This window comes from Chelmon rostratus, chromosome 7 (genome assembly GCF_017976325.1).
Source record: "Chelmon rostratus isolate fCheRos1 chromosome 7, fCheRos1.pri, whole genome shotgun sequence".
In the NCBI taxonomy this organism is placed as follows: Eukaryota; Metazoa; Chordata; class Actinopteri; order Chaetodontiformes; family Chaetodontidae; genus Chelmon; species Chelmon rostratus.
Window position 1 is genome coordinate 7,113,295 of NC_055664.1, and position 24,771 is coordinate 7,138,065.

At 43.3% G+C, this 24,771-nt stretch overlaps 1 protein-coding gene across 1 annotated transcript in view; it reads right to left on the bottom strand.

Moving 5' to 3' along the window:
* LOC121608976 (limbic system associated membrane protein) overlaps positions 1 to 24,771 on the bottom strand; it is a 186,961-nt gene that overhangs the window by 44,417 nt on the left and 117,773 nt on the right. The window contains exons 2-3 of the mRNA XM_041940442.1: positions 18,289 to 18,433; positions 15,459 to 15,546 (exon numbers count right to left, since the gene is read on the bottom strand). Coding sequence (XP_041796376.1) covers positions 15,459 to 15,546; positions 18,289 to 18,433 — 233 coding nt within the window. The remainder of the gene's footprint in view (positions 1 to 15,458; positions 15,547 to 18,288; positions 18,434 to 24,771) is intronic.

The following is a 24,771-nucleotide window of genomic DNA, read 5'->3' on the forward strand; positions in this document are numbered from 1 at the left end:
CAGAGGTACTGATTTTCTTAACAACAACACACTAGAAAATGTCGACGGCATCGTATTGATTTATGCAAAATCCGAGTGAAGCTATAAGTTCAGGGCAACATCATACGGTCTCATTGTTCGCTCAGGCGTTAAAAAGGGGTCTCTCAAATTACAGCATGTCTTATTGTGGCATTCAGATGGCCTTTCAGCGTAATTCCCCTGATCCTTAAAGGCCCTTAAGGATGTTCTGTGGAAGTCAAACCAGCAATCAGCACCGACTAATCAATACTACTGGATTTGCCCCCGTTTGATACAAAACACCATATTAAAGTGCACCCCACGATGAGGAGAGTGCAAGTCTATAAATCTCTGTGTGTGTGAAACCTTTAACTAATTCAGACCCCTCCCCAGACTAGAGGCTTCCAGACTCCTTGGTTAGCAGCTATTAACTTTTAACCCGAGATCGGGGGTTCTTTAATTCAGTCCGCGGCTTCGTTGATGGCCTCTCACCACTGTCACGCTAATGATAACAGCACAATGGGATTGATATGCATAATCCGTCTGACACATAATGATATAATAGAGAAACTGACATACTCTAATGCGCATGTAGGGAAAAAAGAGCAGCACTCGGTTGCAGCATGCAGTTTGGTTGATGCCCTCTGAGGCAGCAGATCATTTTACTCCAGTCATCAGAGGAACAACGAAAACATTTCAGTCAAAGCTGAATAAAGAAGCGGTGGTAAAGCCTTACTTTGCAGGCCCCATAGTTTCTCCGTAGTGTACTTTACTAATTATATGTAAAATGAAAAGCATAGTACACTTCCACTTAAATAACTCCACTTAATTGCTCCAGTATTTCAGTCAGCTCACATCATTTCGACAGAACAAAAAATGTAAATGTCTTCTGCAGGCGAGCATACATTTCGACAAATACGGAGAATGAATATTTAAATGGATATTCACTCAGACCTCAGTCAGTTTTTCCAGTCCAGTTTCGATTTCAGCAGTTCTTTTGAGGAAATTCCCTCTGAACATCAACTGCTTGCAAACTCAAACGAGATACAGATTAGAAAAAGAATGGTCAGAGCCGAATCGTTTCAGCCACAGAAGACATTACAGAGTACATCACAGGCTGTGTGGTTCTCCTCATTATGAGCCAACTGACCTTTATGTGTAAAATCAATGGTGGGATCCTTTAACAGTAAAGACCATTTATATATTTACAACAAAATCCCAATACGGACACTTCTTGGAAAGGGAGAAGAAACAAATGATATTTTCATGTTTTGACAGAAGAGAAAATCTGTCTCACCCTTCCTGCCCCCCACCCATGACATAAAATTGCCCCTCTCTGCTTTATTATTCTGTTTCAAATAAAATCATTGAAGTGAGGTGTTCTCCAAGGGCTACACATTTGTGACTTCAGTTCTAGCTTTCAAATACTGCACGTTACTCTTCCATCAGAACCTGTATTCCAAATGACAGTCACCGGTCGGCCGCTAGCGCTCTCCCGACGAGCTAAATAGGCCTTAAACGGATGAGGATCTAACAGTCCATTTTCTGGGCGTACCCGCGGCTCTCTGTGATGCGATACTGCAATAATCAGCTTACAGCGCTCCTCACTCCTGATCCACACAACACAGGAGGCACTTTAACGTTTTAGTGCACTACACCGCAGTACATTCACAGCCCAGCACAAGCCCAACTCAGGATGTCACAGGGAGTTTCATGAATTGCTTATTTTCCTCCCTCAGTAAGGCCAAGCGCCAAGGGCAAAGTGTTTGTTGGTAAATACCACCCCGGCATGGTAAAAGGGTACAGACAACAGCAGGCAAACAAAAGGAGAGCTGGATCGTGGTTTCTCAAGTGTACAAGTCAGAAAACGAAAAGACGTTGCATTCATGGAATTCTTTAGATGTAAATACTACATGATCTATTTTCAGCTTCCCAGATGTTAGGAGTATCTCTAATATAATTGTTACAGTAATTGAAGATCTTTTGGTTTTAGACAGCTGGTTGGACAAAAAAAGCCACTTAAAGATGCCACCCTGGGCTCCGGGAAACTGTGATGGACATTTTTCACCATTTTCTGTGGTTCGACAGCTTGAAAAGTCAATTGATTTATAGATAAAATCACCTTAAGATGAATAGAAAATGAAAATAATGATTAGTTGCATCCCTACACTAGAGAATAAAAATCTATGAGCATCAAATGAGTAATAGTGATTGTGATAATCTATAGCAGGCAGAGTTTGCACAACTTGCAGAGTGTGTCATTAGCTTGGAAATGCAGAAACCAGGAGCCGCCATTGTGTGCACTGTGATTGGGTTCCAGATCTGTAGACTCTCAACCAGCGTGTTGGTTCCTGCTGTGTGAAGAGCTGTGAACAGCTGGTAGAGTGCAGCGCACCTGACACACTCAGCTGCAGACCACCCGACACTGCTCCTCACACGCAAACACACACACACACACACACACAGCCAAGGCCTGGGCTTACAGCTGCCGCTGCTGGTGCACCAGCTGGGGGGGAGAGGTGTGTTCGCCACGGCGCTCTCTCTATCCTGCGTCTGTGTGGGTGTCACTCTCGCTGCCTTTCAACTTCCTCTTTTATCAACTCTCTTTCACACGAATGTGCAGACTTGGATGCACATATTCATTTTGTGCACATTTATTACAACCACACCACCTCTGCCTTTCTGTGCCTCTGCCTCCCTCCCACCATGCCTCGCTTTTCTTCTACTGTGTATGTCTTCTGGCATTCCGTCTCCTCGACTCCTGCCTCATCACTGTCACTCTTCCTCGTCTCCTTTCCTCACTTCTTCTCTCCATCTCTCTGTTTTTGCGCTTTGCCATGAGCTGCAGTCTAATGAGCGAGTGGCTGCTGTTGGGAGTGTTTTTTCTTGCTCTGAGGAGAGATAACAAGCCCATATGTTATTTACCACAGTGGCCACTGCAGCAGTTGACCAGTGCCAACTCTCAAAGATCCTCCCAGGGAAAAATATTTCCCATCAAATCTGTAGCTGTGCCATCAAAGCGCTGGGAAGAGGCACATACTCGACAACACTCGGCGACTGTAGCTGTGAGGCACCTATGCATTAGAGAGCAGCATATTGTAATGAAGAGTCATAATATTTTCCCTCCATAAGTGCTAAGCATTTTTTTCTCATTAGCGGGATGTATTCTGAGTTTCTCGGAGGGCCTCCGCCTTTATTACAGTGCATGCGTGTGTCTGAAAGAAAAACAAAGTTTAAGTCACCTCATAAAATCCATTCTGGCATACTTTTTAATTTTTTTAATTCAAAATACAGTCAGGCGAGAACTTTTCGGACAAAGCTTCACATCACATCTCACGCAATTTGCGATCAGATTCTTGAAAGGCCTTCAATCGCCAACCACCTATTGAAAGCACTCAGCGTCACTTTTCAGTCTCCTAAAATTGAGCCAGCCCCGGCATTTTGAAAGCAGCCCTCCATCAAAAAGACATCCAACGCGACATATGCTCCATCACCACAAGTGTTTAGCACTCAACTGCCACACAGAAGACTTGGTATGTAAAGCACTGCATCAGCACTGGATACCATATGGTCCAACTGAATAACGTGCCAGACATCTGGTGGGGCAGTGGGCACTGGGAGAAGGAGCAGCCAAGTACCCACACTCGAAGACAGTGGAGACGCGCACGAGTACATAATCCACGCAAAGCACATGACAGATGCCAGCCAATGACTTCTGAGCCTCTTTGAAACACCCCTGACATAAACTGTGGCTATAAAATCCTCTCCTGCGTGTCTTTCTCAGTTCTCAGCATCAAACATGAACCAGTCTACAGTCATGCTAGCATATGCTTTGGCCTAAATGCTAACATGGTGATGCACAGCAAATTAGCATAATTAGCATGTTACGGTGCTAGCATCTTTTTAATTAGCACTAAACACAAAGTGCAGCTGCAGTGAAGGTTTTTGATTATACACATGTAAGTATGGGCAAAATGCAATTTCTGACCTACTGTGCTAAATGAAAGTCCAGGGATCAACAAAGTAATGATCAGTTCATCCTGCACGGACACAACAGTTAATGCCAATCCATCCAATTGTTGTGCAGACATTTCACACAAAACCACAAATGTCAACATCATTGTGCAAGAGGAAAAAGTCAGAGGATCACCAAAGTCAGTGTGATTCATCCTGTCAGAATCATGAATGTCTGCACACATTTTTTCAATGCAATCCATTTTCAAATCCTTTCGATATTTCAGTCTGGACCAGACTGATTGATTGACAAATCAACAAAGCGACATCGCCATCCCTCAAGCTACGCCGCTAGTGTGGCTAAAAACAGAAAGCACAGTTCATGCTCCTATTGTAAGAAGGTCTACACTTCATTTTCTGATCGCCAACAGTAGAGAGAAGTCGAGGAAAGGGAAGTAGTTTGAATCCACATGGGCCCACAGTGCTGAGTTTGGTACAATGGGGGCCATCAGCAAGCCTCTGAAATCAGATATCTCTCAGCGTGCGTCGGGTGCAGGCTTGTGCCACTGGCAGAAAGCAAGTGAACACAGAACAAAAAAAACTGTTCTTCCTCATGCTGTTTTCTCCCCTTCATGGGCCTAAATGGACCTAATAGGTGGAAGTCATTAGCAGGCCACAGCAGTCACCTACAGGCCTCACCAATTAAAAATAAGTAATTCCTGCTAATACTTAGTGCGCTCTGTTTAGTATGTTTGACTCTGAGTAGTGCCTGCACATCTTTACCTCCCTGCTCTTATCCAGTCCGTGGTGATAAAAGTGGGATCAAGGCCTTGCAGTGGGATTGACCTGAACACCAGCAGGGCTGAGTGGCAGAAGGTTAAGACACCCTCACAAAGCAGGCCCACCCGCAACACGCCCGCACACAGCAGGTGAACCAGAGAACACTGAAGAAAAGCTGACAGCGTTCTATTAAGCCACAGCGGGGTAAAATGTTAAAAAGCGAACACAGTTGCGACATAGAAGGGCGGAGTCCTTAAAAGGCGGTCGCAAGCCCATATATTTACCTACGCCGGAGCGTACACTCATGCTGTGACACACACCTAACTCATCTCCTCCCCGAAGAGAAAGCAGGTGAGGTCAGGTTTAACAGGTGCCACTCAATCCCACTTGCAGAGGCATTCACAAGCGCCAGGAGCGCCGTGCCAAAGGGCTGTCTATCAATCTGACAGGCCCAGGTCACACAGAGGATGGAAAAAGATGGAGGGAATGGATACTGGCAGGTTCTATACAAGTAATGGGTATGTGTGCGGGGAGCGAAGGCAATGGAGGAAGAAATAGTGGTCCTCTATTGCGGAGACTGGGGAGACACTGTCCAGAACCGATGGCCACTGGCTCGCCTGGGTAGTCTGTGAAATATGGCCCCGATGGCTCGCTTGCAGCCCTTGTCAATACCCTGCTGTCATGTGTGTCCATGGGATGGCACCATTTAAATGCATGAGAGTGCCTTTTGCAGCCAGCATAAAGAAGATTAAAGGAGACTGCAGTTTTTTTTCTTGTTTTTTTTTTTTTTTTTTTTTTTTTCCATTTTTTTAGAGATTCAGACTAAGCAACATAAGCTCAGCAGCCCAGGAAGAAAAAGGGAATGGTAAATTGTTGCTTTCATTAAAACTTCAAGGAGTCAGTTTCATTATAAAGGTTCAAAGGCAATGGAAATTGTGTGTGGCTGCTTTCTCCCAGTATCTCTCTCTGCCTGTCTGTCCTCTACTTCATCCGGCTGGGTAGCTACATGGAATAATAGGCAACGTGACGACGACATGTAATCTTGTCCCTGGAGGGCTGGCGTATATGTGTCTCGTCGCTGGTCTGCCGTCATGCTCGCAGCAGGCATAACAAGGCATGGCGGGACTTACTGCTGGCCTTCACACGAGCCTGTGCTTCTGCCGGTTTTACTTTGGGCTTTTCAAGAGCTCGAACCTTGTACTTCGATTTTCCTCTTAATATCCTGAATGCTTACAGGCTGAAAATAAGGTGCTGTCAATGTTTTCACAGATAAGCAAATCAACTGCGTTGCTTTTAAAGCTGCACGGATAAATGTATTTGTAATCGTTTATCACAGTGGATAAAATGACTGTGTCATGTGACAGGGTTACTCATGACAAACCTGGAAAGAATTGCCACCTGACTCTGCAGTTCCCCTGCTGTAAGGTGAGTTTTAGTGTTTTCCACCTCATTGTTTTGTTTTTTACGGCCCACAGCTTTACTGTTTTGGTTCAGTCTCACAGCTCTCGTAGAGCTGGTTTAGAGCGCAGCAGGCGGCTGTTTTCAGTGGAAAAAAAGTTCTACCTGCCCAGTCCCACAGAGCAGATAAAGTTAGTGACGAGCTGGTGAACAGAGTTGAGCATTTATCAACTCTCGAGCAAGATATTTCTTGGTTGTGACCAAAAACAGAGCTTTACAACTCTCTGAAATCTGCCTGTAAAATATGCAACATGCAATCCAGCTCATTCAAACTGGAAGACATTTATCTGTATCACATATCCCTCTGATCTTGGACCATGACTTTCTTGGACAGATAAACACTCTTAATCGTCTTTCTTGTGGAGACCTCTTTCCTAGAAATTACGTTTATATACAACTAATTAGCAACAGCAAATGTGTTCTGAGGGAAACGTAATGCCAACCAAATTGCGTTTTGTATTAACATAATGAGGGAATATTGTTAATTAATGTTCCTGGCAAGTCGCAAAAATGTTGACACTGAACGGATGTTTGCTGACAACGTATTTCATTTGTTCTCTGCCAAAGTAGGCAATCTGTGCTTTTTTTAATGGTGATGATTAGGCACTGAGAGCAGTTGGTTAATGATCATGGTCTGGTTTAATACAGAAAAAGTCAGCAGAAATCCCAATCTTTCCTTAACCTTAACCAAAGCGCTTAGTTGTGTGGAGTCTGGACATGAACCCTGGATTCTGGTGTGACAGTTCTGCACTTTGTACACCCGCCGTCTCCAACCCCCTCCCTGCGACTACAGCGTGGTGCATAAAATATAATATTTCATCCATTCAAACAAACGTAATCCAGGCAGTGAGTACGTCTGTTAGCACAATGTAATTTGTAAATGCAAATTAGTTGTATATAAACATAATTTGTAGGAGACAGGGTTGCTTAGTGTTGATATACTGCAAATTGCAGAGTAGGTGGCTCCAAGTAAACACTTGGACATTGCTCAGAAACTAAATTGTATTGAGGGCTTCAAGTGCCGTGCTCCATGCGCTCCTTGGCTGCTGGAAAGCCCTTGACGAGCAATAGCTTTGCCTTGAGCCTCAATGAGAGGCTGCTTACAGCTGCTGGATGGAGTTTGGTGAAGAAGGAATGTCAATGTGTTTGTTTTTTTTTAACTTTTGGTGTGTGGAAGCTTCACTGATTTCTCTAAACATGTTTGTTTTTTCAGACAGGTAAGGAAGGATCACTAAGCAAAAAGAAGTCTGAACTCCACGGCTGGCGGCAGTACAAGCAGTAAGGCGGGTGTGATCATGGTGCAGTAGCAGTAAAGCCAGACAGACTGATATCATCCATACTGCATCTCTTCCAACTCCTCATTTCCCAGCCTTTCCCCCCTCCTGTTCCTGCAACCCCATGGAGAGTGCGAGAGGAAGCAACAAAACCTCAACAGCAGCACAGATAAGAGGTGGTCTAAGATGCAGCGTGAGGGGTGTGCAGGGGGCAGATGAAAAGAGGAGAGAGTGGTGGAGATGGGAAGAGGTGGAGAGGCTTCGCAGGCACCAGTGACAGGTGCCGATTGTCCCATGATAATTGTGAAAAGGTCAGCCCTCCTCCTTGGGCAGACTGTGGAGCAGAAGATATGTGCAAACACACAGACACACATACGTATGTCACCCCCCCTCCTGCTATGATGCTCTTTGGAGAGCTCCTGAAATACCACAGCATTGTGGTACAAAAAAGGAAGGAATGAAATATGGATACGTGCGGAAGAGGTGATGCTTCCTGTCTTTCAGAGATGCCTAGTAAGGATAAAGGGTGTTTCTGGTGGCTGAGTTAAAGCCAATAATAAGGTTAGGGCTGATACTGTAAAAAACAAGCATAAGAGCACTTGCCAGGTACAAAATAGAGATTAAAGCAGCCAACACGTGAGAGGGGAGCGTGGTTAAAAATGGAAAAAAAAAGGTTTTCATTGAGCTCTTTCTTTACAGCAACATTAAATGAAACTACAAAACTGCATGTGGCTAAATAATTGGATTTGTCTCATTTCCTGCCGTGGCCAAAACGACACACACACACACACACACCACCCTGTTGTGTTAATTCTACCAATTCTCAATGCAACAGAGCAAGTGCCTGCAGTACATTAACATGTGTCACTTCCTAATGGACACAACATATTGAAATGGGGTCACTGGAGCCAGGGAACAGCTGCTTACGGGACCATTCACTTTGTCTGCTACTTTATAGTCACTCTGTTTCTGTGACATTTATGAATGGATAATGCCATCTGTCTTGGAGGGAAAGCTGCTCGCAAGGAAGGTTTGGGTGATAACCTGTAGATTTAACAGCTGATCCAGATTGCCTGGCCAGGCTGGTTCTGGTCATAAACCAACCAGAAATAAGATTTATGATGTTATACTGACAAATAAGGCGGAATATACAGTCCTGTGTACATGACTTGTCGTGTTGTCTGTGCTGCACTACATTCTAACAGGTTTATAGCAACAAGGCTACTTAAATCATTTGATAAAGGTCAATGCATATTAAAGTGCTGACTTTCATTCAAAAGCGGCAGCATCAGATCAATGCATATATTAATCTGCACTGTCATCACTGCAGTGAAACAAAGAAACAGAAAGAAAAGTTAAGGAACCAAGAAAGCAGCCTATTGCAAATGGAGACCAACAATAAATCAATACCATTGGCAGGCTTCAAGGACCTCATTGGATCTGGGTAACAACCAAGAAACAGTTTTGTGTAACTGGCAGCACAAGGTTTGTGCACGGAGAGAGAGACATGGATGCACACACATAAACACACATGCACTCTTTGTATAATCACCAGCAGGAGGGTGCAGCTACACTGCATGTCAAAATCCATCCAGCTGTTATGGCTCCGTCAGCTTGGGACGTGTGATTCAACAGGATGACTTTTGATTTACTCTTGGCCAGTGATTAGGCCAATGATTTGAGCCCCTGCATGCTGAAAGCCGAATCACTCACCGGCTATTTTGCTAGCTGCTTAAATAGTCACGTCAAATGAATATTGATTATCGGATACACTAGAGGAAATTAAACAAGCTGTAATGTTTCTGATTGGGGTCAGCAGTCTGCAGGCAGATAGTCAGTAACAGTAAAAGGGCTAAATGAACTAAAAGGTCCGCTCCTGTGGGATGAGCATTTTAACAGGACCTCATGAGATGAATGAATCACTCCCAAGTCTCTGCATATTATAAAACACATTTGCATAGCATGTTGAGATTTGCTGAATTTGCTGAAACGCTGCAGCTGGATATGGTTGTATAATTGACTGTGGGGTGGGGATTGGGGCTATATTTGGGCTTATGTGCCATGTTTTATTTTGTTTCTTCGAAAGCGAGGCCCTCCCTCACATTAATAGTATTTTACTGCACCTCCTCGTGAGTAAAAAGCACCCCTACTCTAATTTCTTCAAATGACGTGGTGAGATTTAAACAAGAGCAAGAGTAAGACCCCCAGCGGCTCTGTGAATGCTAACTTTAGCATGCTAACATTCTGACAATGCTGACATGCATCAAATGCTAACATGCGGATGTTTTGCAGATATAATGTAAATGGAATTACATCCAATAGTTGTTGAGATATTTCAGGACCTGAGCTTTTACGGTGTGTTGTCGCCTGCTCGCCACTGTCAGCCTCCTGCTGCCTTCACATCCCGTTTCACTCCCTGCTTCTCATTGTAATGTGTGAGTTGTTTAATAGTGTTGGTTGCACACCATAACACTGAGCATTTGCTAGGCCGTGCGTGTAGGCCCTAAGTAAGAAATTGCTTTTTGGCCTGATAGAATAATATTAAAAAAAACAGAAAGGAATGGGAAAATAGTAACATTATCTCCACAATGATTGCAGGTTACTGGATGTCCCCAAGTTACATTAGTCTTACCCAGGTGGTTTCAAGAAAGCGTCTGCTCATTCAGTATGACAATAGCTGTAAAGGAATTAGCTATTTAACTTCGTAATATGTCAAATATTTTTTCTTTTCCATTCGGAGAACTGTACTTCTGCCATCTGTACAGGAACAGTATCATTAATGACAGCGGAGCAATTTCTATGTGTGACAGGCAGGAATTAACTCTGCAGATATCAGGATATCAGCATGAAAGCACAGGCTGTTCCCCCTCACTGGGACTGCTGTCAGACGCGGCGTCTGCAGAGTATACTTTTCCAGCTTGATCAAATGGTGGAATATTTAACTTGAACTTTATGCAAACTACAAAAATCCCATCAATGCAGCATAGTTATATTTTTAATGGGATGACATTTGGTTCAGGTTCAAACTGTGTAAAGTGTGTATTGCTGTATATTACCACTTCACCGGCTATGGCAAAACTGAAAAGAATAGGTTCACTGGTTAAAAGGAAAACTGTTTTCATGATTTACAACTGTGACCACAAAATTTTACATTTAAAAAAAAATAACATTTTTATTTAATTTTCCCATTAAAGGGATTAATTAAGTGTTATCTTATTTTATCTTAATCAGGCCAAAAAGTAATTTCTTACTTAGGGCCTACACGCACGGCCTAGCAAATGCTCAGTGTTATGGTGTGCAACCAACACTATTAAACAACTCACACATTACAATGAGAAGCAGGGAGTGAAACGGGATGTGAAGGCAGCAGGAGGCTGACAGTGGCGAGCAGGCGACAACACACCGTAAAAGCTCAGGTCCTGAAATATCTCAACAACTATTGGATGTATTTCCATTTACATTATATCTGCAAAACATCCGCATGTTAGCATTTGACGCATGTCAACATTGTCAGAATGTTAGCATGCTAAGGTTAGCATTCACAGAGCCGCTGGGGGTCTTACTCTTGCTCTTGTTTAAATCTCACCACGTCATTTGAAGAAATTAGAGTGGGGGTGCTTTTTACTCACGAGGAGGTGCAGTAAAATACTATTAATGTGAGGGAGGGCCTCGCTTTCGAAGAAACAAAATAAAACATGGCACATAAGCCCAAATATAGCCCCAATCCCCACCCCACAGTCAATTATACAACCATATCCAGCTGCAGCGTTTCAGCAAATTCAGCAAATCTCAACATGCTATGCAAATGTGTTTTATAATATGCAGAGACTTGGGACTGATTCATTCATCTCATGAGGTCCTGTTAAAATGCTCATCCCACAGGAGCGGACCTTTTAGTTCATTTAGCCCTTTTACTGTTACTGACTATCTGCCTGCAGACTGCTGACCCCAATCAGAAACATTACAGCTTGTTTAATTTCCTCTAGTGTATCCGATAATCAATATTCATTTGACGTGACAGATGGTACATGACAGATGGTACAATGGGACGTGTGCATACACAAACACAGTTGTGAATGCCAGCGTGTAATTTTATTGATTGTTTTGGTTGTCTATTTAAAAAGCATCTCACTTTCATGTCTGTGGAGTTTTCAGCATAGTATATGAATGACTTTGATTTCATACGTGTATATGAGAGGAAAAGTAAAAAGTACATGCATATGGTAATTCTGAACGATATCTCTAATGGCCACTCAGACACACTCTCTCATACTTATATTTCTACGTGCATAAACATCTCTTGACAAGCTAATAGACTTGGCAAACATCAAAGTCAAACCTTCAGATCATCGCAGTGGCCCGGGCTCGCCCGTCGGCTAAACTTCCACGTCTGTGTTTCATAAAAATCAAATTGGATTGGGGTGGAAAGCCTGCCATTATATTTGGATTCTTGCCGTGTGCAGTGACCCTGCCGCTTGGTGCCACTCGCCCGAGCCCTGCGAGTCCGCCACTTTTTCATCCACCGCAAATTTACTTTGTCTGATCATTTGTTTTCCAATTATGTCCCTGTCCCTGCTAGCAGAAAATTGTCAGCTCTGGTTATGTGACCCCGCTCTCGGGTCTGTAACCAGTGGCAATGTTTGATGTTTGGAACGTTGTCCTACCCATTAAAAGATGAAGGGAGGGTGAATTATTATCCTGCAGAGTTGATTGAGTTTCTCAGGGCTTGGTTCAGTTTTTTGTATGCGATGGTATAGTGAAGCCGCATGCAAACACGCATTCTTATCTCCCCTTAGTGAAAGATGTACAGTAAACCTACATACAGAGCAGACAGATGATTAAATAGCACTAGACCAAAGTTGAAGTTAAATAAGTGGTGCACTGTTCATGAAGCAGGATTTTCTTTATTCACTCTTGTTATTTAATCATAATCCCACATGCTGCAGCGTTCAATATTTGGCCATAGTTTAAAAGTGCATAAAAACTTAGTATTTGTTCGCAGTAACACATTCGTGGTAATTGCCAAAAACCTTCGCTGTCAGCACAGCACTGAAATTTGGATGAAAGAAGCTGAACTGAACCTCAAGGAGAAGATTACACCCACATAGTGGGGAAAATACAACAGATGAGCATAACAATGGCAGCAAAATTGAATGGGACTTTGAGTGGCTCAGCAGAGGACAAAATAACAAGGAAAGAAGGCAACAGAATCAATGTTTGCCTATAGCTGTCACATTAGCCGTGATAAACGAGGCCGCTGACAGAAACTCCGGAAGTCGACGCGGGACATTCCAATGATCAAGTGCTGAATAATCGGTCACAATGGATTCTGGGAAGGAGAGGCAATTTGCTGCCGTGGATCCAAGAAGAGGAGCATCGGCTCACATATTGACCTTTAAAAATGCTATTAATGGATGACATCTTCAGTTCATAGCTGCATGAGAACTTCTCTTGTAGGCCGTTATGTGTGGTGAAATTACACTGGAGCGCATTTCCTCCACTGGCAGCCTGTAGCATTTATCTGGGGTCGGGTTTCACGCCAGACAGTCAGTGGGTTTAAAATGGAAAGGGCAGTTAAAAACAAAAAATAAACTCTGATTGATGAAACAATCGCCCATGGTGAAGAGTACTGAGCCGTAACATTAGATTTGTCACTGTCCATACACGGCTCTCTACGTCGTGCTTCACTATGTTTTCTTGGGACAGTGGACAGATGACAGGTGAGGGATTCATAGCTGGAAGCACAGCATACATAGAGATGCAACCCCCTCCCCCACACACATGCAGACAAACTATAGGAGATCCCATTTCTGAGCACTCAGGTATTGCAGTTGTGTCTGTCAGGCAGCCTGTTTCTGACAGGTTAAGAGCAATTTCTGTCAACTAACTGTGGTTTTGGAAACAAGACTACAGAGACTTGGCAGTGGCATTTTGGATCTTCTTTTTTTCCTATTTTTTTTGGCCTTGATGCACAACTCAGTGTTTTTATTGTTCTTCTTTCATGGTCCCAAGTGGTTACTAGCGATTCAGAAATGTTTCAGTGGTTAAAAAGACTAAAAGACTTTTTGACAGGATCATTTTTGTCTTCATTTGACAGTGAAAGGACAGTGAAATGAAATGTGACAGCAGCTCATAAATACTACGTACTGTTGCTGGAGCTAGTAGCTGGTTAGCCTATTTTAGCACAAAGACTAGAAACAGGAGGAAACAGCTATAATGGCTCAGTCCGAAGGTCAGAAAATCCACCTATCAGCACCTCTACAGCTCATTAATTAACATGCTATAGCTTGTTTATTTAATCTGTACAAAAAACAAAGTTCTGGTTGTGCTAAGCTACGCTAAAATAAGCCAAGTGGCCGCTTGCTCCACATACACATATACGTTAAAAGAATAAACTTGCTGCCAATATTCTCATGTAACTCCTCTGCAAGGAAATGAATAATTGAATTGCGGCACTCAAGTAGGGTAAGGGATATTAATGTGTATAACAGCTTTTAAAAACAAGACAGTGACAGACAAGAACTCACGAAGGCAAAGCAAAAAAGAGGAAGCAACATGAAAAGACACACACAAACAGGATTTCAAGGAAATATTGAAATATAAAAATAAAACATAAATAAAAAATGAAGATGAATTCAGAAGCAAAAATAACAGAAATGAATAATCCAAAATAAATCGAATAATACAAAAAAACGCGCCCTATTAAAAAAAAGCAGCATAAATGTTTGAAGCCTTGATTTAAGAATTCAGAGTTGGAGCACACTAATATTTTGTCTCGTTTGTCAGTTTGACCTGATGCGGTGCATAAAACCTGAAGGCTGCCTCTCCGCTCTCTGCTCTGACTCTGAGAGGTCTGGATCATTCATAGCCTGGCAGCAGATCTGAAATGCATTCTGCCTCTGAACCATACATAAAAGCATTTCCAAATCAGTGTTACAGGAGGCCAGTGTAATGATCCACTTTCTTGGTCTTATCATTACTATAATTTTTGTCATTATTGTCTTAATGTGGTTGTCCAATATCATCGACACCCATCATAGCACCAAGATTTAGCATCACAGAGTCAAGCTAAGCACTTTGATACCAATAACAATTATTTCTGGTTTATTCTTGTTCAACTTGAGGGACTTTTGGCACATCCAATCACTGATTTGTTCAGCGCACCGGAGCTGCTTGGCAATACCTTTATGTAAATGTGTTTGTCATCTGCATAACTGCGGTAAGATACTTTGTGAAACGTGTTGTCTGGGACGACCGTCAGCAGATTTCACCTCGCAGGGAACGACGTGCACAGTCACGAAGAAAAAAAACAGAGGCTGGGCATACACCTTTTTGTCGGACCTCTCAGGTACAACAATGTCGTGTTCTAGCGTTGCTTTCTCTTTCATCTCGAGAGCTACAACCTTAAAACCCAAAAGATAACTTTCAAAGACATTTTGGCAAAAAGAAAGAAAGGGGAAAAAAAGAAGAAGTTAATTTCCACCCTTCCGGCCTCGAATCAAATCCTGCAGCACCTTCCCTCTCTCACTCTCCTCATGATTATCTCTTGCTCTCAACTTCCCTGCTGTCTCCATTGAGGAGAAATAACGTCCTACCCTTTGAAATGGAAAACTAATGCTGAAGGCTTTTCAAGTGCACTTAAGATTCATTTGAACTGGAACAAGAAATTCTGTTGCTGGAGGCAGGCGTTTGTGACATCTAACGTTTTTTTTTCCCTGACAATACATATTCATATATTTGTCCCCTTAGAGGGACACGTTTCAGCGTTTAATAATAGAGTGATAGTGACACTGGTGTCTGCTGCTTGTGTGTTGTTGGACAATGACGTCTCTGACTCTTGAGACATTAAAATGTGTCAACATGTAATAAATGAAATTCCTGGTTGATGAGCAGCAGCATGCTTCTGTCTCCTGTTTAGCATATATATTACCCATTACCGAGCTGTTGTGTTATATGTTTACCTTTGCTGCTGGTGTTCGTGGGGGTGCCACTTACCTTGTACAATAAGGTAGACCTGTGAGGTCTTGGGCTGATGCTTGGTCTGTATGGAGCAGGTGTACGACCCCTCATCATACACATCCACCTGCACACAATAAAATAGAATATTGTTATTTCCAATTGAATGGATGCTGAGCGAATTGATAACTGGACGACAGAGTTGGTTGGGGGTTGCCGTCAGTTTTTCGCCTGTTGGTGGTGTTGGTCTAACGCTGACGCTGACAGGGACAAGACAGATTTAATTGAAGAGTTTGAAATCAGATGTGACTCCCTCAATCATGTAATCATTTTCCATCCTTCAGCTCAGCCTCAGTAAATGCAAGGCCTCCACCGATTTGGCAGCGCAGCCATGTGCACCATTCATCAGAAATATGAGGCCACCTCGCAACTCGACAGAGACTCCGCTGACAGAGAATGGATGCAGTTAACTGTGAGCAGGAAAACGCCTTGCAGCGTCCTCTGTACGTGCATCTTTTTAGAGATCACTTCATCATTTTTTGATTTGGGATCAACTGATCAACGAAAATGCAAACATTTGAACAATTTCGACTTACAGTCAACTTCTAGTTTTTATAAGCAAGAGGTTTTCTGATTTATCTTTTGAACTGAAATGATGATCTGAATGAATGCACTGCTGAGATTTCACTAAACTCATCTAATTAAGTTTATAAAGAGACCCGATCAGCATATTAGCAGACCTCCCAGCACGCAGTGTTTGAGAGTTGAAACTCTTCAAGACATGTTACAATAAGATAAGGTTTTTTCTTGTCATTATAATAAAAACAACGCTTGAATTCAGTCCCGACCTCCACATTCCTATAATTTAACATGGTCAGTGGGAGCAGCATGTTGCCTTTGTACTAACAGATGCAGCTCTATGTTCTTAATGTATAATAGTGAACTGATATGTGTTATATCTCGTCAAGTCTGTTAATGTGTTTTGTTCACGAGCGTCATGTCTTGTCTTGCACTTCCTGTTTTATTGTGAAACCTAACTCTCCTCTCGTTTCAGGCCCTTGACTTCCCGGTGTGTTTCCCGCCTGTCTGATTGTCTACCCCGCCCTAATTGTCTCCACCTGTTCATTGTTACCTCGTGTATATATAGTCCGCGTCTCCCTTTGTCCTGTGCCAGATTGTCTCGTGCCATGTCTTGTACTGCCTTGCTGTCTAGCTTTCTTGATCCTTGTCTCCTGATTACCTAGTAAGTCTTGTTAGTAGTATTGAGTCGTATCTTTTGTTGTTACTTTTCTTCTGAGTTTAAGTTTTGCCTTGCGCCTTTTGTTTGATACTTTTCTCGTAGTCTATTGCCAAATTAGTTTGCTATTTTTCCATTTTGATCCTTAGCGCTTTTGTTTGTACTTTAATTATCTTCCCTTGTTTTGTTATATCATCCTGAGTGATTTGGTGGTTCTGCATTTTTGAGTCCTCACACCTCGTGCCTCCGGGCTTGTCAATATGGAGAACCATGGAAGATAGGCGTACCACATCTTCATCAACACGTGGTTAAAATTGGAAACGGTCGCTGTTTATGTGTAGGTCAAACTGGACTGTCCTTGTCACGCGGCTCACGTTGGGAACGGTTGCTGCTTCCTTAGGTTTGGCACCAAAGCTACTTGGTTAGATTTAGGAAGGGTTGCGGTTTGGGTTAAAAAATGTTACTGTTACATAAGAACATTGCATAAATTGAAATATATCAACATTTACTTTGGGTTCCACACGGGACACAATCAACAGCCTCCTGGGTAAAAGTCCTGTGATCTTCATACTCCATCACCTGACTTCTTCCTGCACTCCCATCATAATTACCACGGCCACTAGAGGCTGTGCATCCTAAATATAAACACAAATATGGGTCGTAATAACCTGCCTGCATTGACGACCTATATGGCTGTTTTTCTCGTAACATTTGTCTACACAAACCTAAATAAACTAATTTAATGTAAAAACCGCCTGGTTTATGTCTAATGTTAAAAAATGACACAATTAACAGTGAAGGTGAGGGAAAGACTGACGTCCTGGTTAAGCGACTTGAAGAGCGATACAGGACACGCTTGCACGATACACGTGTTTAGCGTTTAAACTAAACTGTGATCTCTCCCTTAACTTAACCAAAGGGCTTTTGTTGCTGAAGCCAAATCACACGAGGGACTCGGGGCACGGACCCCAGTCTCTGGGCTCACAGTCCTGCCCTCTGCATGGCCCTTACAATTGCATTAAACCTTCAGAATTCTGTGTTTTGCTCTGTTTGTGTCACCTCCTCACCTACAGTAATAAAAAGGTTTCATATAAACACATGTAATCTATCTCTCCTGGTTTATTTTTTAGTCGCTTAACCTTTTGCAAATGTTCTTTGCAATGCTTGATTTAGTTCAGGTATTCACTCCAGGTTTTATTATGAGGTGTTTTTGCTGTGACTCAAATTTAAGGAATAGTTTGACCTTTTGGGAGAATATTTGATTTCTTGCAGTGAGTTCAGATTGTTCTCTATCATATCTGTCCATTAAATGAAGACCATTCCCCTTGGGGCATCTGCCCCCTTTTCTAATCTACTAAACTAAATGAACCATCCCAACTCAAGCTTCATATTTAGCAGGTACACAAGCATATTCCCCAAAATAACAAGCTATATATTTTAGGTAAAAACACCCACGTCTTTTCATCCCATCTTCTCATCTGTTCATGGGAAGTCAGTGCAGTCTATTGAGGTCATGTTTCATGATTTCTGAATAGGATCCTCTCCCATCCCTAATTACAACTGTCGTCCAAACCCAGCTCACGATGATTCAAATACATGTGCATTGTGGTACAGTTTCTAGGTCAGTATTACCTTTTGTATGCGCAGGCTGTACTCCAGCTGTCCTTTAGTGACCAGGTCTACTCTGGGGTCCAGGGACCACTTGTCCTGGCCGGCAAAGATGATGTTGGATCGATTGAGCCAGGCCACCTTGGACACTTTGTCATCAACATAACACCTGTGGGCACAACAAGAGCGAGAAAGGTGAGGAGGAGGAAATAGAAATAGATGGCTTGGTTTCTCATTAGGGAATGCAGAGCGAGACGGCGTGAAAAAAAGGGAATATAACTTCTTCCATTTCATGATATGGAATAGGAAACAAACCAAAGGCAGCAATTATGCAATCCCACAGGGGTGGTGAGCTGTATGAAACTCTGAGGCGTTTTAAGCAAATGTTTAAAAGAACAATCATTTCTTGAAACAATTTGCAAAGCTGGGTGATATCACAACACATTTCAGCAGTGCTGTGCTTGATACTGCTGACCAGCAAGCATATTCCGAAGTGAGTTAGCATAATCAGACAACTCAGCACTTATCCCGACAGTGTGAAATAACAGCCCAAGTTCAGGTGCACGTCTTTCTCTTTCCCATCCTCAACTCATCCCTCGCACACTCTCTCGCTCGCTCATTGTCTCTCTTTACCCTCCCTCTCCCCCTCAGTCTCCTTCTTTAAATCTGCCTCCCTCCCTCTCTCTGATAAATACATCTCCTTTAACAGTGAGCCTATTCCGGTGGATGAGAAAGGACACCGGTATCCTCTTGTTTACTTCTTGTTGCATGCTGTCAGAACATTACGCCAAGTAAGCTCGAGCTAAGACATCTCGCACGGGAGGGATGGGAGCCGAGCGTCTGCCTAATGAATAAATGTAAATGTGAGAAGACGTTGGAATCAATGAGAATGGATATCAGCTGTAATGCAAGTCGACAGTGGATGCGCCTCACATGCAAATTCCCATGACTCCCCGAGCCTTGGCTGCGCGCACTGCTTTGGAGTGTGCTGGGCTACAAGAGAGTAGATTAGCGAGGCAGTGGAGTGAGGCTGTCTTTGGCAGGTGACCCCGGGTGATGCACAAAAGTGGTGGTGCAGTCACCCCAGCCTGTTACCCAGTGGGAGCTGGATGTCAGATTTGTTGAAGGCTTGTACTCGCAGCTTGAGTCCCTGTTGATGTCGCTTCCCTTTGTGTGGAACCGCGATAAGTCGCAGCAGCTATTGACTCGCTTGACATCCACCTTCTACTTTCCTCTCCACGAAGCTGTTTATTCTGTTTTGTTTCACACACACTTTTCTATAATCACGGGGAGCTATGCGAACAACTCTCCCCCTCCAAATTATAAAAGCATGAGTTCTGTGAATTCAGAGGAAACATCGTTTTATGGCTCAGATGTAGCACGTGTTTGGAGCTTTCACCTCTGCAAATCATCAATGAATGATGGGCCCCCGAGGTGCTTGATTCATGCAAGTTACACGTTCAAACCCTCAGAACTTTTCTTGAGTCAAAGATACGAAAAACATCGTTTAGAATTCAGTGGAAATGTGTACAAATGTGCATAAAACATCAGAATCTGTCACTGAGCAGAATTGTCACACACTGTGCCGTGGCTGCAGTGCAGCGCTGAAACAGGCAGATGCAGAACATACTATGTGCAGAACAGTCAGCGACACTGTTTCACAGTGTGGGAGAAAAAGAGGTCAGCAGTACATCAGCTACTGAGACGTGATGCGTCTGTCTTTGTTCACCACCTGTTCATCTATCAGGCAGTAAATGTGCTGTATAGAACTGCTGATATTGTGTGCGTGCAGGATATTCCCTTCAAACTTGATCAAATGTGGTTTATTGTAAGAGCAAACTAATATTCTTCATGATTATGAATGCATGATAAAAAGGAAACTGTTTTCTGTGTGTATAAAGGTTCTAACGGCTCCTCTGTTTTTAAAGTGATAATGCTCTGTATTAATGAAAGGCACGCAGTGACATGTTGAACAGCATCTAAGTGTTTGCAGTGAAGCAACAAACTGCCCAGCTGACTGAATGGCTGCATGTGTTATGTTTTCTCTGAGCCGCTATTACCAGTCGGCTCCTACCGCGAAGAAAATGGGAGAAGGTGAAAAAAAAAAAAAAAGTGAAGTGGAAGACAGAAATGGGAGATGTGAACAGAATCAAGACAAATTTCCTTCAGTCGTCTCTTTCAAAAACTTAACACATTAGACAGCATGTTGCTACTGAACCTGAATCCTGAGCTTCCAAGGTGTGTGTGAGACAACCGTCTGCTGTCCAGACATTTCAGAGAGTTTACGAGAAAAACAACTGCAGACTTGCAACACACAGCTTTAACAAAGAATAAATCCTTGGTGTCGTAATGTAATAGTTCAAAGCATGCAGCCTATAATGTACAGATTTGTCATATAAACCTTGTCATTTTCTTGTAGAAAACAAGTCCAGTTGCCCTGTCTGCTACGGCTACTGATCTCAGAGACAAATACCTCTCAAGGTCAACACCAAGTATTCTGACTGCATTATAGATAACTCCACTTACTGACACTTTTATTCCTATTTACAGAACAGAGAACAGAGGCTGTTGCTTCCTGCTATGTCAAAGTCAAACGCAGAGTCAGTGTTATCTTTCCGAGTTCTGAAGCAGCCTGACTGATGCTTTGTGATTGTTAGAAACATATACAGTTCAGAGATTGCCGAATGGTTACTCGGCCAATTGTAAACAGACATTCATCACGCAATTAATATGTAAATGTGAAAGGCTTTAAGCTCCTCAAGTGGATTTGAGATGAGATGTAACTTGTGTGGAAAGTGGGGAAGGGAAAGGAGGCGCCGTTGTAGAATTCAGCAAAGACAAACAGAAAATAAAGCACACTTTCTAAAGAGACAGCAATAAAGTTGATGGAAACAGCTGTGAAGATTAACATAAACACATGAAAATGATAATTAAAAGATTGTGTAATTTAATTAACTGCCCTGTGCTACTGAAATATAAATTTCATGTTTTTGTCTTTGGACAACAGGAAACTGCTTTTAGTTTTAAGCACATCACAGTCCGCAGCTGTTTTATTTATAAATTCTTTAAATTGCTGATGGAGAGCACTTTTTGTATATAATGTACATATACATACATATATAGTTGTTTTTTTTTCTTTATTTCCTGTTATTTTTGTATTTATGTACGTATCCTCCTGCTATTACTGCTGTCTGTACCAACATAATTTCCCCAGCATGGGATCAATAATGTTATATCTTTTCTTTGGTTCATCAAATAAATGACCAACAGACCAGTTGACATCCAGTGATGCATTTCAGTGTGTTCAAAACTATAAAATAAGCATCAGCAGCATGATGCCCATCACTACAGTGTGAAGTTGTAGTCTTCTGACATGCAGTCAGAACTTCCCGGTAAAATAACAAAAAATAAAATCCCAAAAAGGCTTCCACAGTTTACACTGTGGCACATTGGAGGTAATATCCAAACAGCTTGCTGTTATTTCCAACAGCTCTATGGCAGTAGTCAAGAACTCCAGGCAAGCATCCATTTCCAGATCATGAAGAGAGGAAACGTTTGCAGTGTAGCATGATGCACCCAATTATACCCTCTGTGGAAGTGGCACAAGCAGTTTTAATTGTGAATTGCATTCATGCTGTGAATGCGGCTCCTCCAGAGCCTCTTGTAAGCTCTTGGATAAATACAGGTGACTGGGACTATTAATCATCCAACTGTTCCTGATTGTATTACCTCCTTTCAGTTAGCAGTCGCCATATGCTGCTCCATATGGGTCAGAGAAATAGTTCAATAATCGCACACAGCACACGGCGCTGTCCATGCCACCGCACTCAGACCTCAATCAGAGCCATATTCCACTGCTCCACACCTTCTGTCACCTTATCTCGTTCCCTCTCATCTCTTCGCACCTCTGCCTCGCCACTCCTCCACTTCCCTTCCTCTCGCTATCCTCGTTTTCTCACCCCGGCTGCCTCTCATCCTGGTCATCCTCGCTCCTCGCTGTACGCTCCTTCTCCCTTCTCATCTCCCCATCGACACTCTGGAGCAGAGGTGGACGGCATGGAATAGAAATGAAAGGATCTGTTCATTGATCTACGCTACAGATCGGGATTCTCTACTACCTCTTTCCCTCCGCTTTGTCTGTCTTCTCTTGAACTGCTCGAGCCCCCAGAGGGTCCTGACAACCTTTGGTGTGGAGTGTAGAGCATGCTCAGTAGTGGCTATTTCCTGTTCTCATTAATGAATGACTCCTCGAGAAACAGAGAACTTCCTATCACTTGTCAGAGCACTTGTCCGCCTGTAGCTCTTGCTTCCTTTTGGAGAGTAGCTGTCAAGGTGTGTCTAGGCAGGGCCGGGTTTCTCGGGCTGCGCTGGGGCTCTGCTGGACCAGAATGAGAAATAAGAGCACGGCTGTCTACGGCTGGCCTCATCTGAGACACATTCAACAAGTCGCTAGCAGGGAACTCGATTTGATTGGAATAGTGAGCCACGGTTCAACGATTTGTAATGAAAATCCATCCCATTAACTGGCTGCAGCCCTCACAATGATGCAGCATCTCAGCTGTGTTATTTAGCAGGCGTGACTTTAGTTATTTGAATATTTGGCCTCCCAAAAAAAGAAAAAGAAAAAAATCAGGCCTTTTTTTATCACAACAGCATCTCCATGTTTGCAATCCTCTGCAGAATCCTCTCCAAGCCCATAATCCTCTGCAGAATACATCGTCTCTGCTAACTTAAAAAAAGCTTGGAAATGCTAGCAAACATTCACTGATGCTTGTAAACAAAAAGTCTTGTTAAATGCAACCTTTTTTTAGTGGATTTTTACAAAGTGGCGTTGTTGTTTATCAGTCCCTTCAGAGACCAGGGCTGGGTTTACGCGGGGTCTGCTTGTGATGGATGCCTACGTTGCTGTCCTGCGCCGTTTTACCCCAAGCTTTGTTGATGGATGCTTTGCTGTGCTATATTATACTCTTTTTGTGCCCTGCTGTGCTGTGCCAATATGGACTGGCCAATAGGCTAGGGCTGACAGGGGACTGTGTGGGCTGACAGATGCCTGGGCCAGAGCTGCTGAGCTGGGCTTGCGTTGACAGGAGGGCTGGGCTGGATGGATCCCTGCTCCAGGGCTAGCCGTGGGGGAGGACCAAAGAGCAGGCTGAAGCCAGGAAGTGAAACCGTAATGAGAGGAACGATGTGCCAAGACTGACAGAACAGCTCCACCACCCGCTATCCCCATCAATACCCTGTTCTCCTCGTCTCACCTCGTCTTTTCTCTCCTTTCTTTGCCACTCTGACACCTCTCACCCCTTAACAAAACACTTTTTTTCCTCCATTTTTGCTTTGTAGTGCGCCTGTCTTGTTCTGCCCTCCACCCTCTTCAGCCCTCTTCCTCCATCTCATTCCCCTCCTCTACCCTTTCCTGCCTTTTATCATCATATTGACCGTGCAGCCCGTGTCACTAAGGTGCCTGTGTGTGCATGCATGTGTTAGGGCAGATGTCTGCGTGCGTTGCAGCGAATATCCGCCTCACCATACAGAGGGAATCTGAAATCTTTTCTCCGAAAGAGTCAAACAACTTGTTTCAGCAATCGATAAAGATTAAAGGTGAGGCTGGCGCACCGGCTTTTTGATCGAAACCTGCTTCATTCCAGCCTGGTGGGCGCGTCAGTCCTGTGTCTTTGCTGTCTATATACATGTGGCAGGGGGCACAACAGACAGACAGAGGGATAAAGAAAAGATGCAACAGAGAAGAAAGCAACACCAAGAAAGGAGAGGGAGGAAACATAAGATAAGGGATAGAAGCAAAGCTAAGGCTGCATACCAAATCACAGCCAGGTCATTCCTTTATAGCCCTCAAAGCAGTTTCTTGCCCCAGATATTCTCTACGTAGCAGGTTAAATGTATTTCCGGTAAGGTCTAAGTGTATCCCCTAGGACTGGGTTTAGTGGAACAAAGCATTTATTTAAATACCCAGTGCTGTGCTGTCTCGCTATAAATTCACCTTATTACATGTTTGACAAATAAGGAAGCTGAAGCTAACACCCCCCACCCCCCCCCATTGATGAGCACAATTCACACTTTAGCGTGAATTAAGTAAGGGAGTAAGGCTTGAGCTCCGTTATGTGCAATCACAGAAACGTGAACACAGAAAACTTTTGAGGTGAATGTCTTGTACCTGTGAATGCGTGTAAACCACCGTGCGTGTCGTGCTAATTGACAATCAGCAGGTAAAATCTTCGTCGTCGACATCGAGGGCAAACAGGTCCCATTAATTATTGTGCTTTCGAAAGCCAGGCGCTAAAGTGGTCGAAGCTTGTTTGTGAAATTTCCTTTGGGGGTTTAATGAAGCGTGTAAAGGCAGGCCCGATGAGGGCGATATGTCGAGGGTGATAAACTGTCTCCTCTCATTAATAGCGATTTTATACAAAGCTATGCTATCAACGGGAGGAGCCCCATCCTGTGGGTCCCGATGACACCACAGAGAGGGCCCGGCTTGAAACAGAACATAGACAA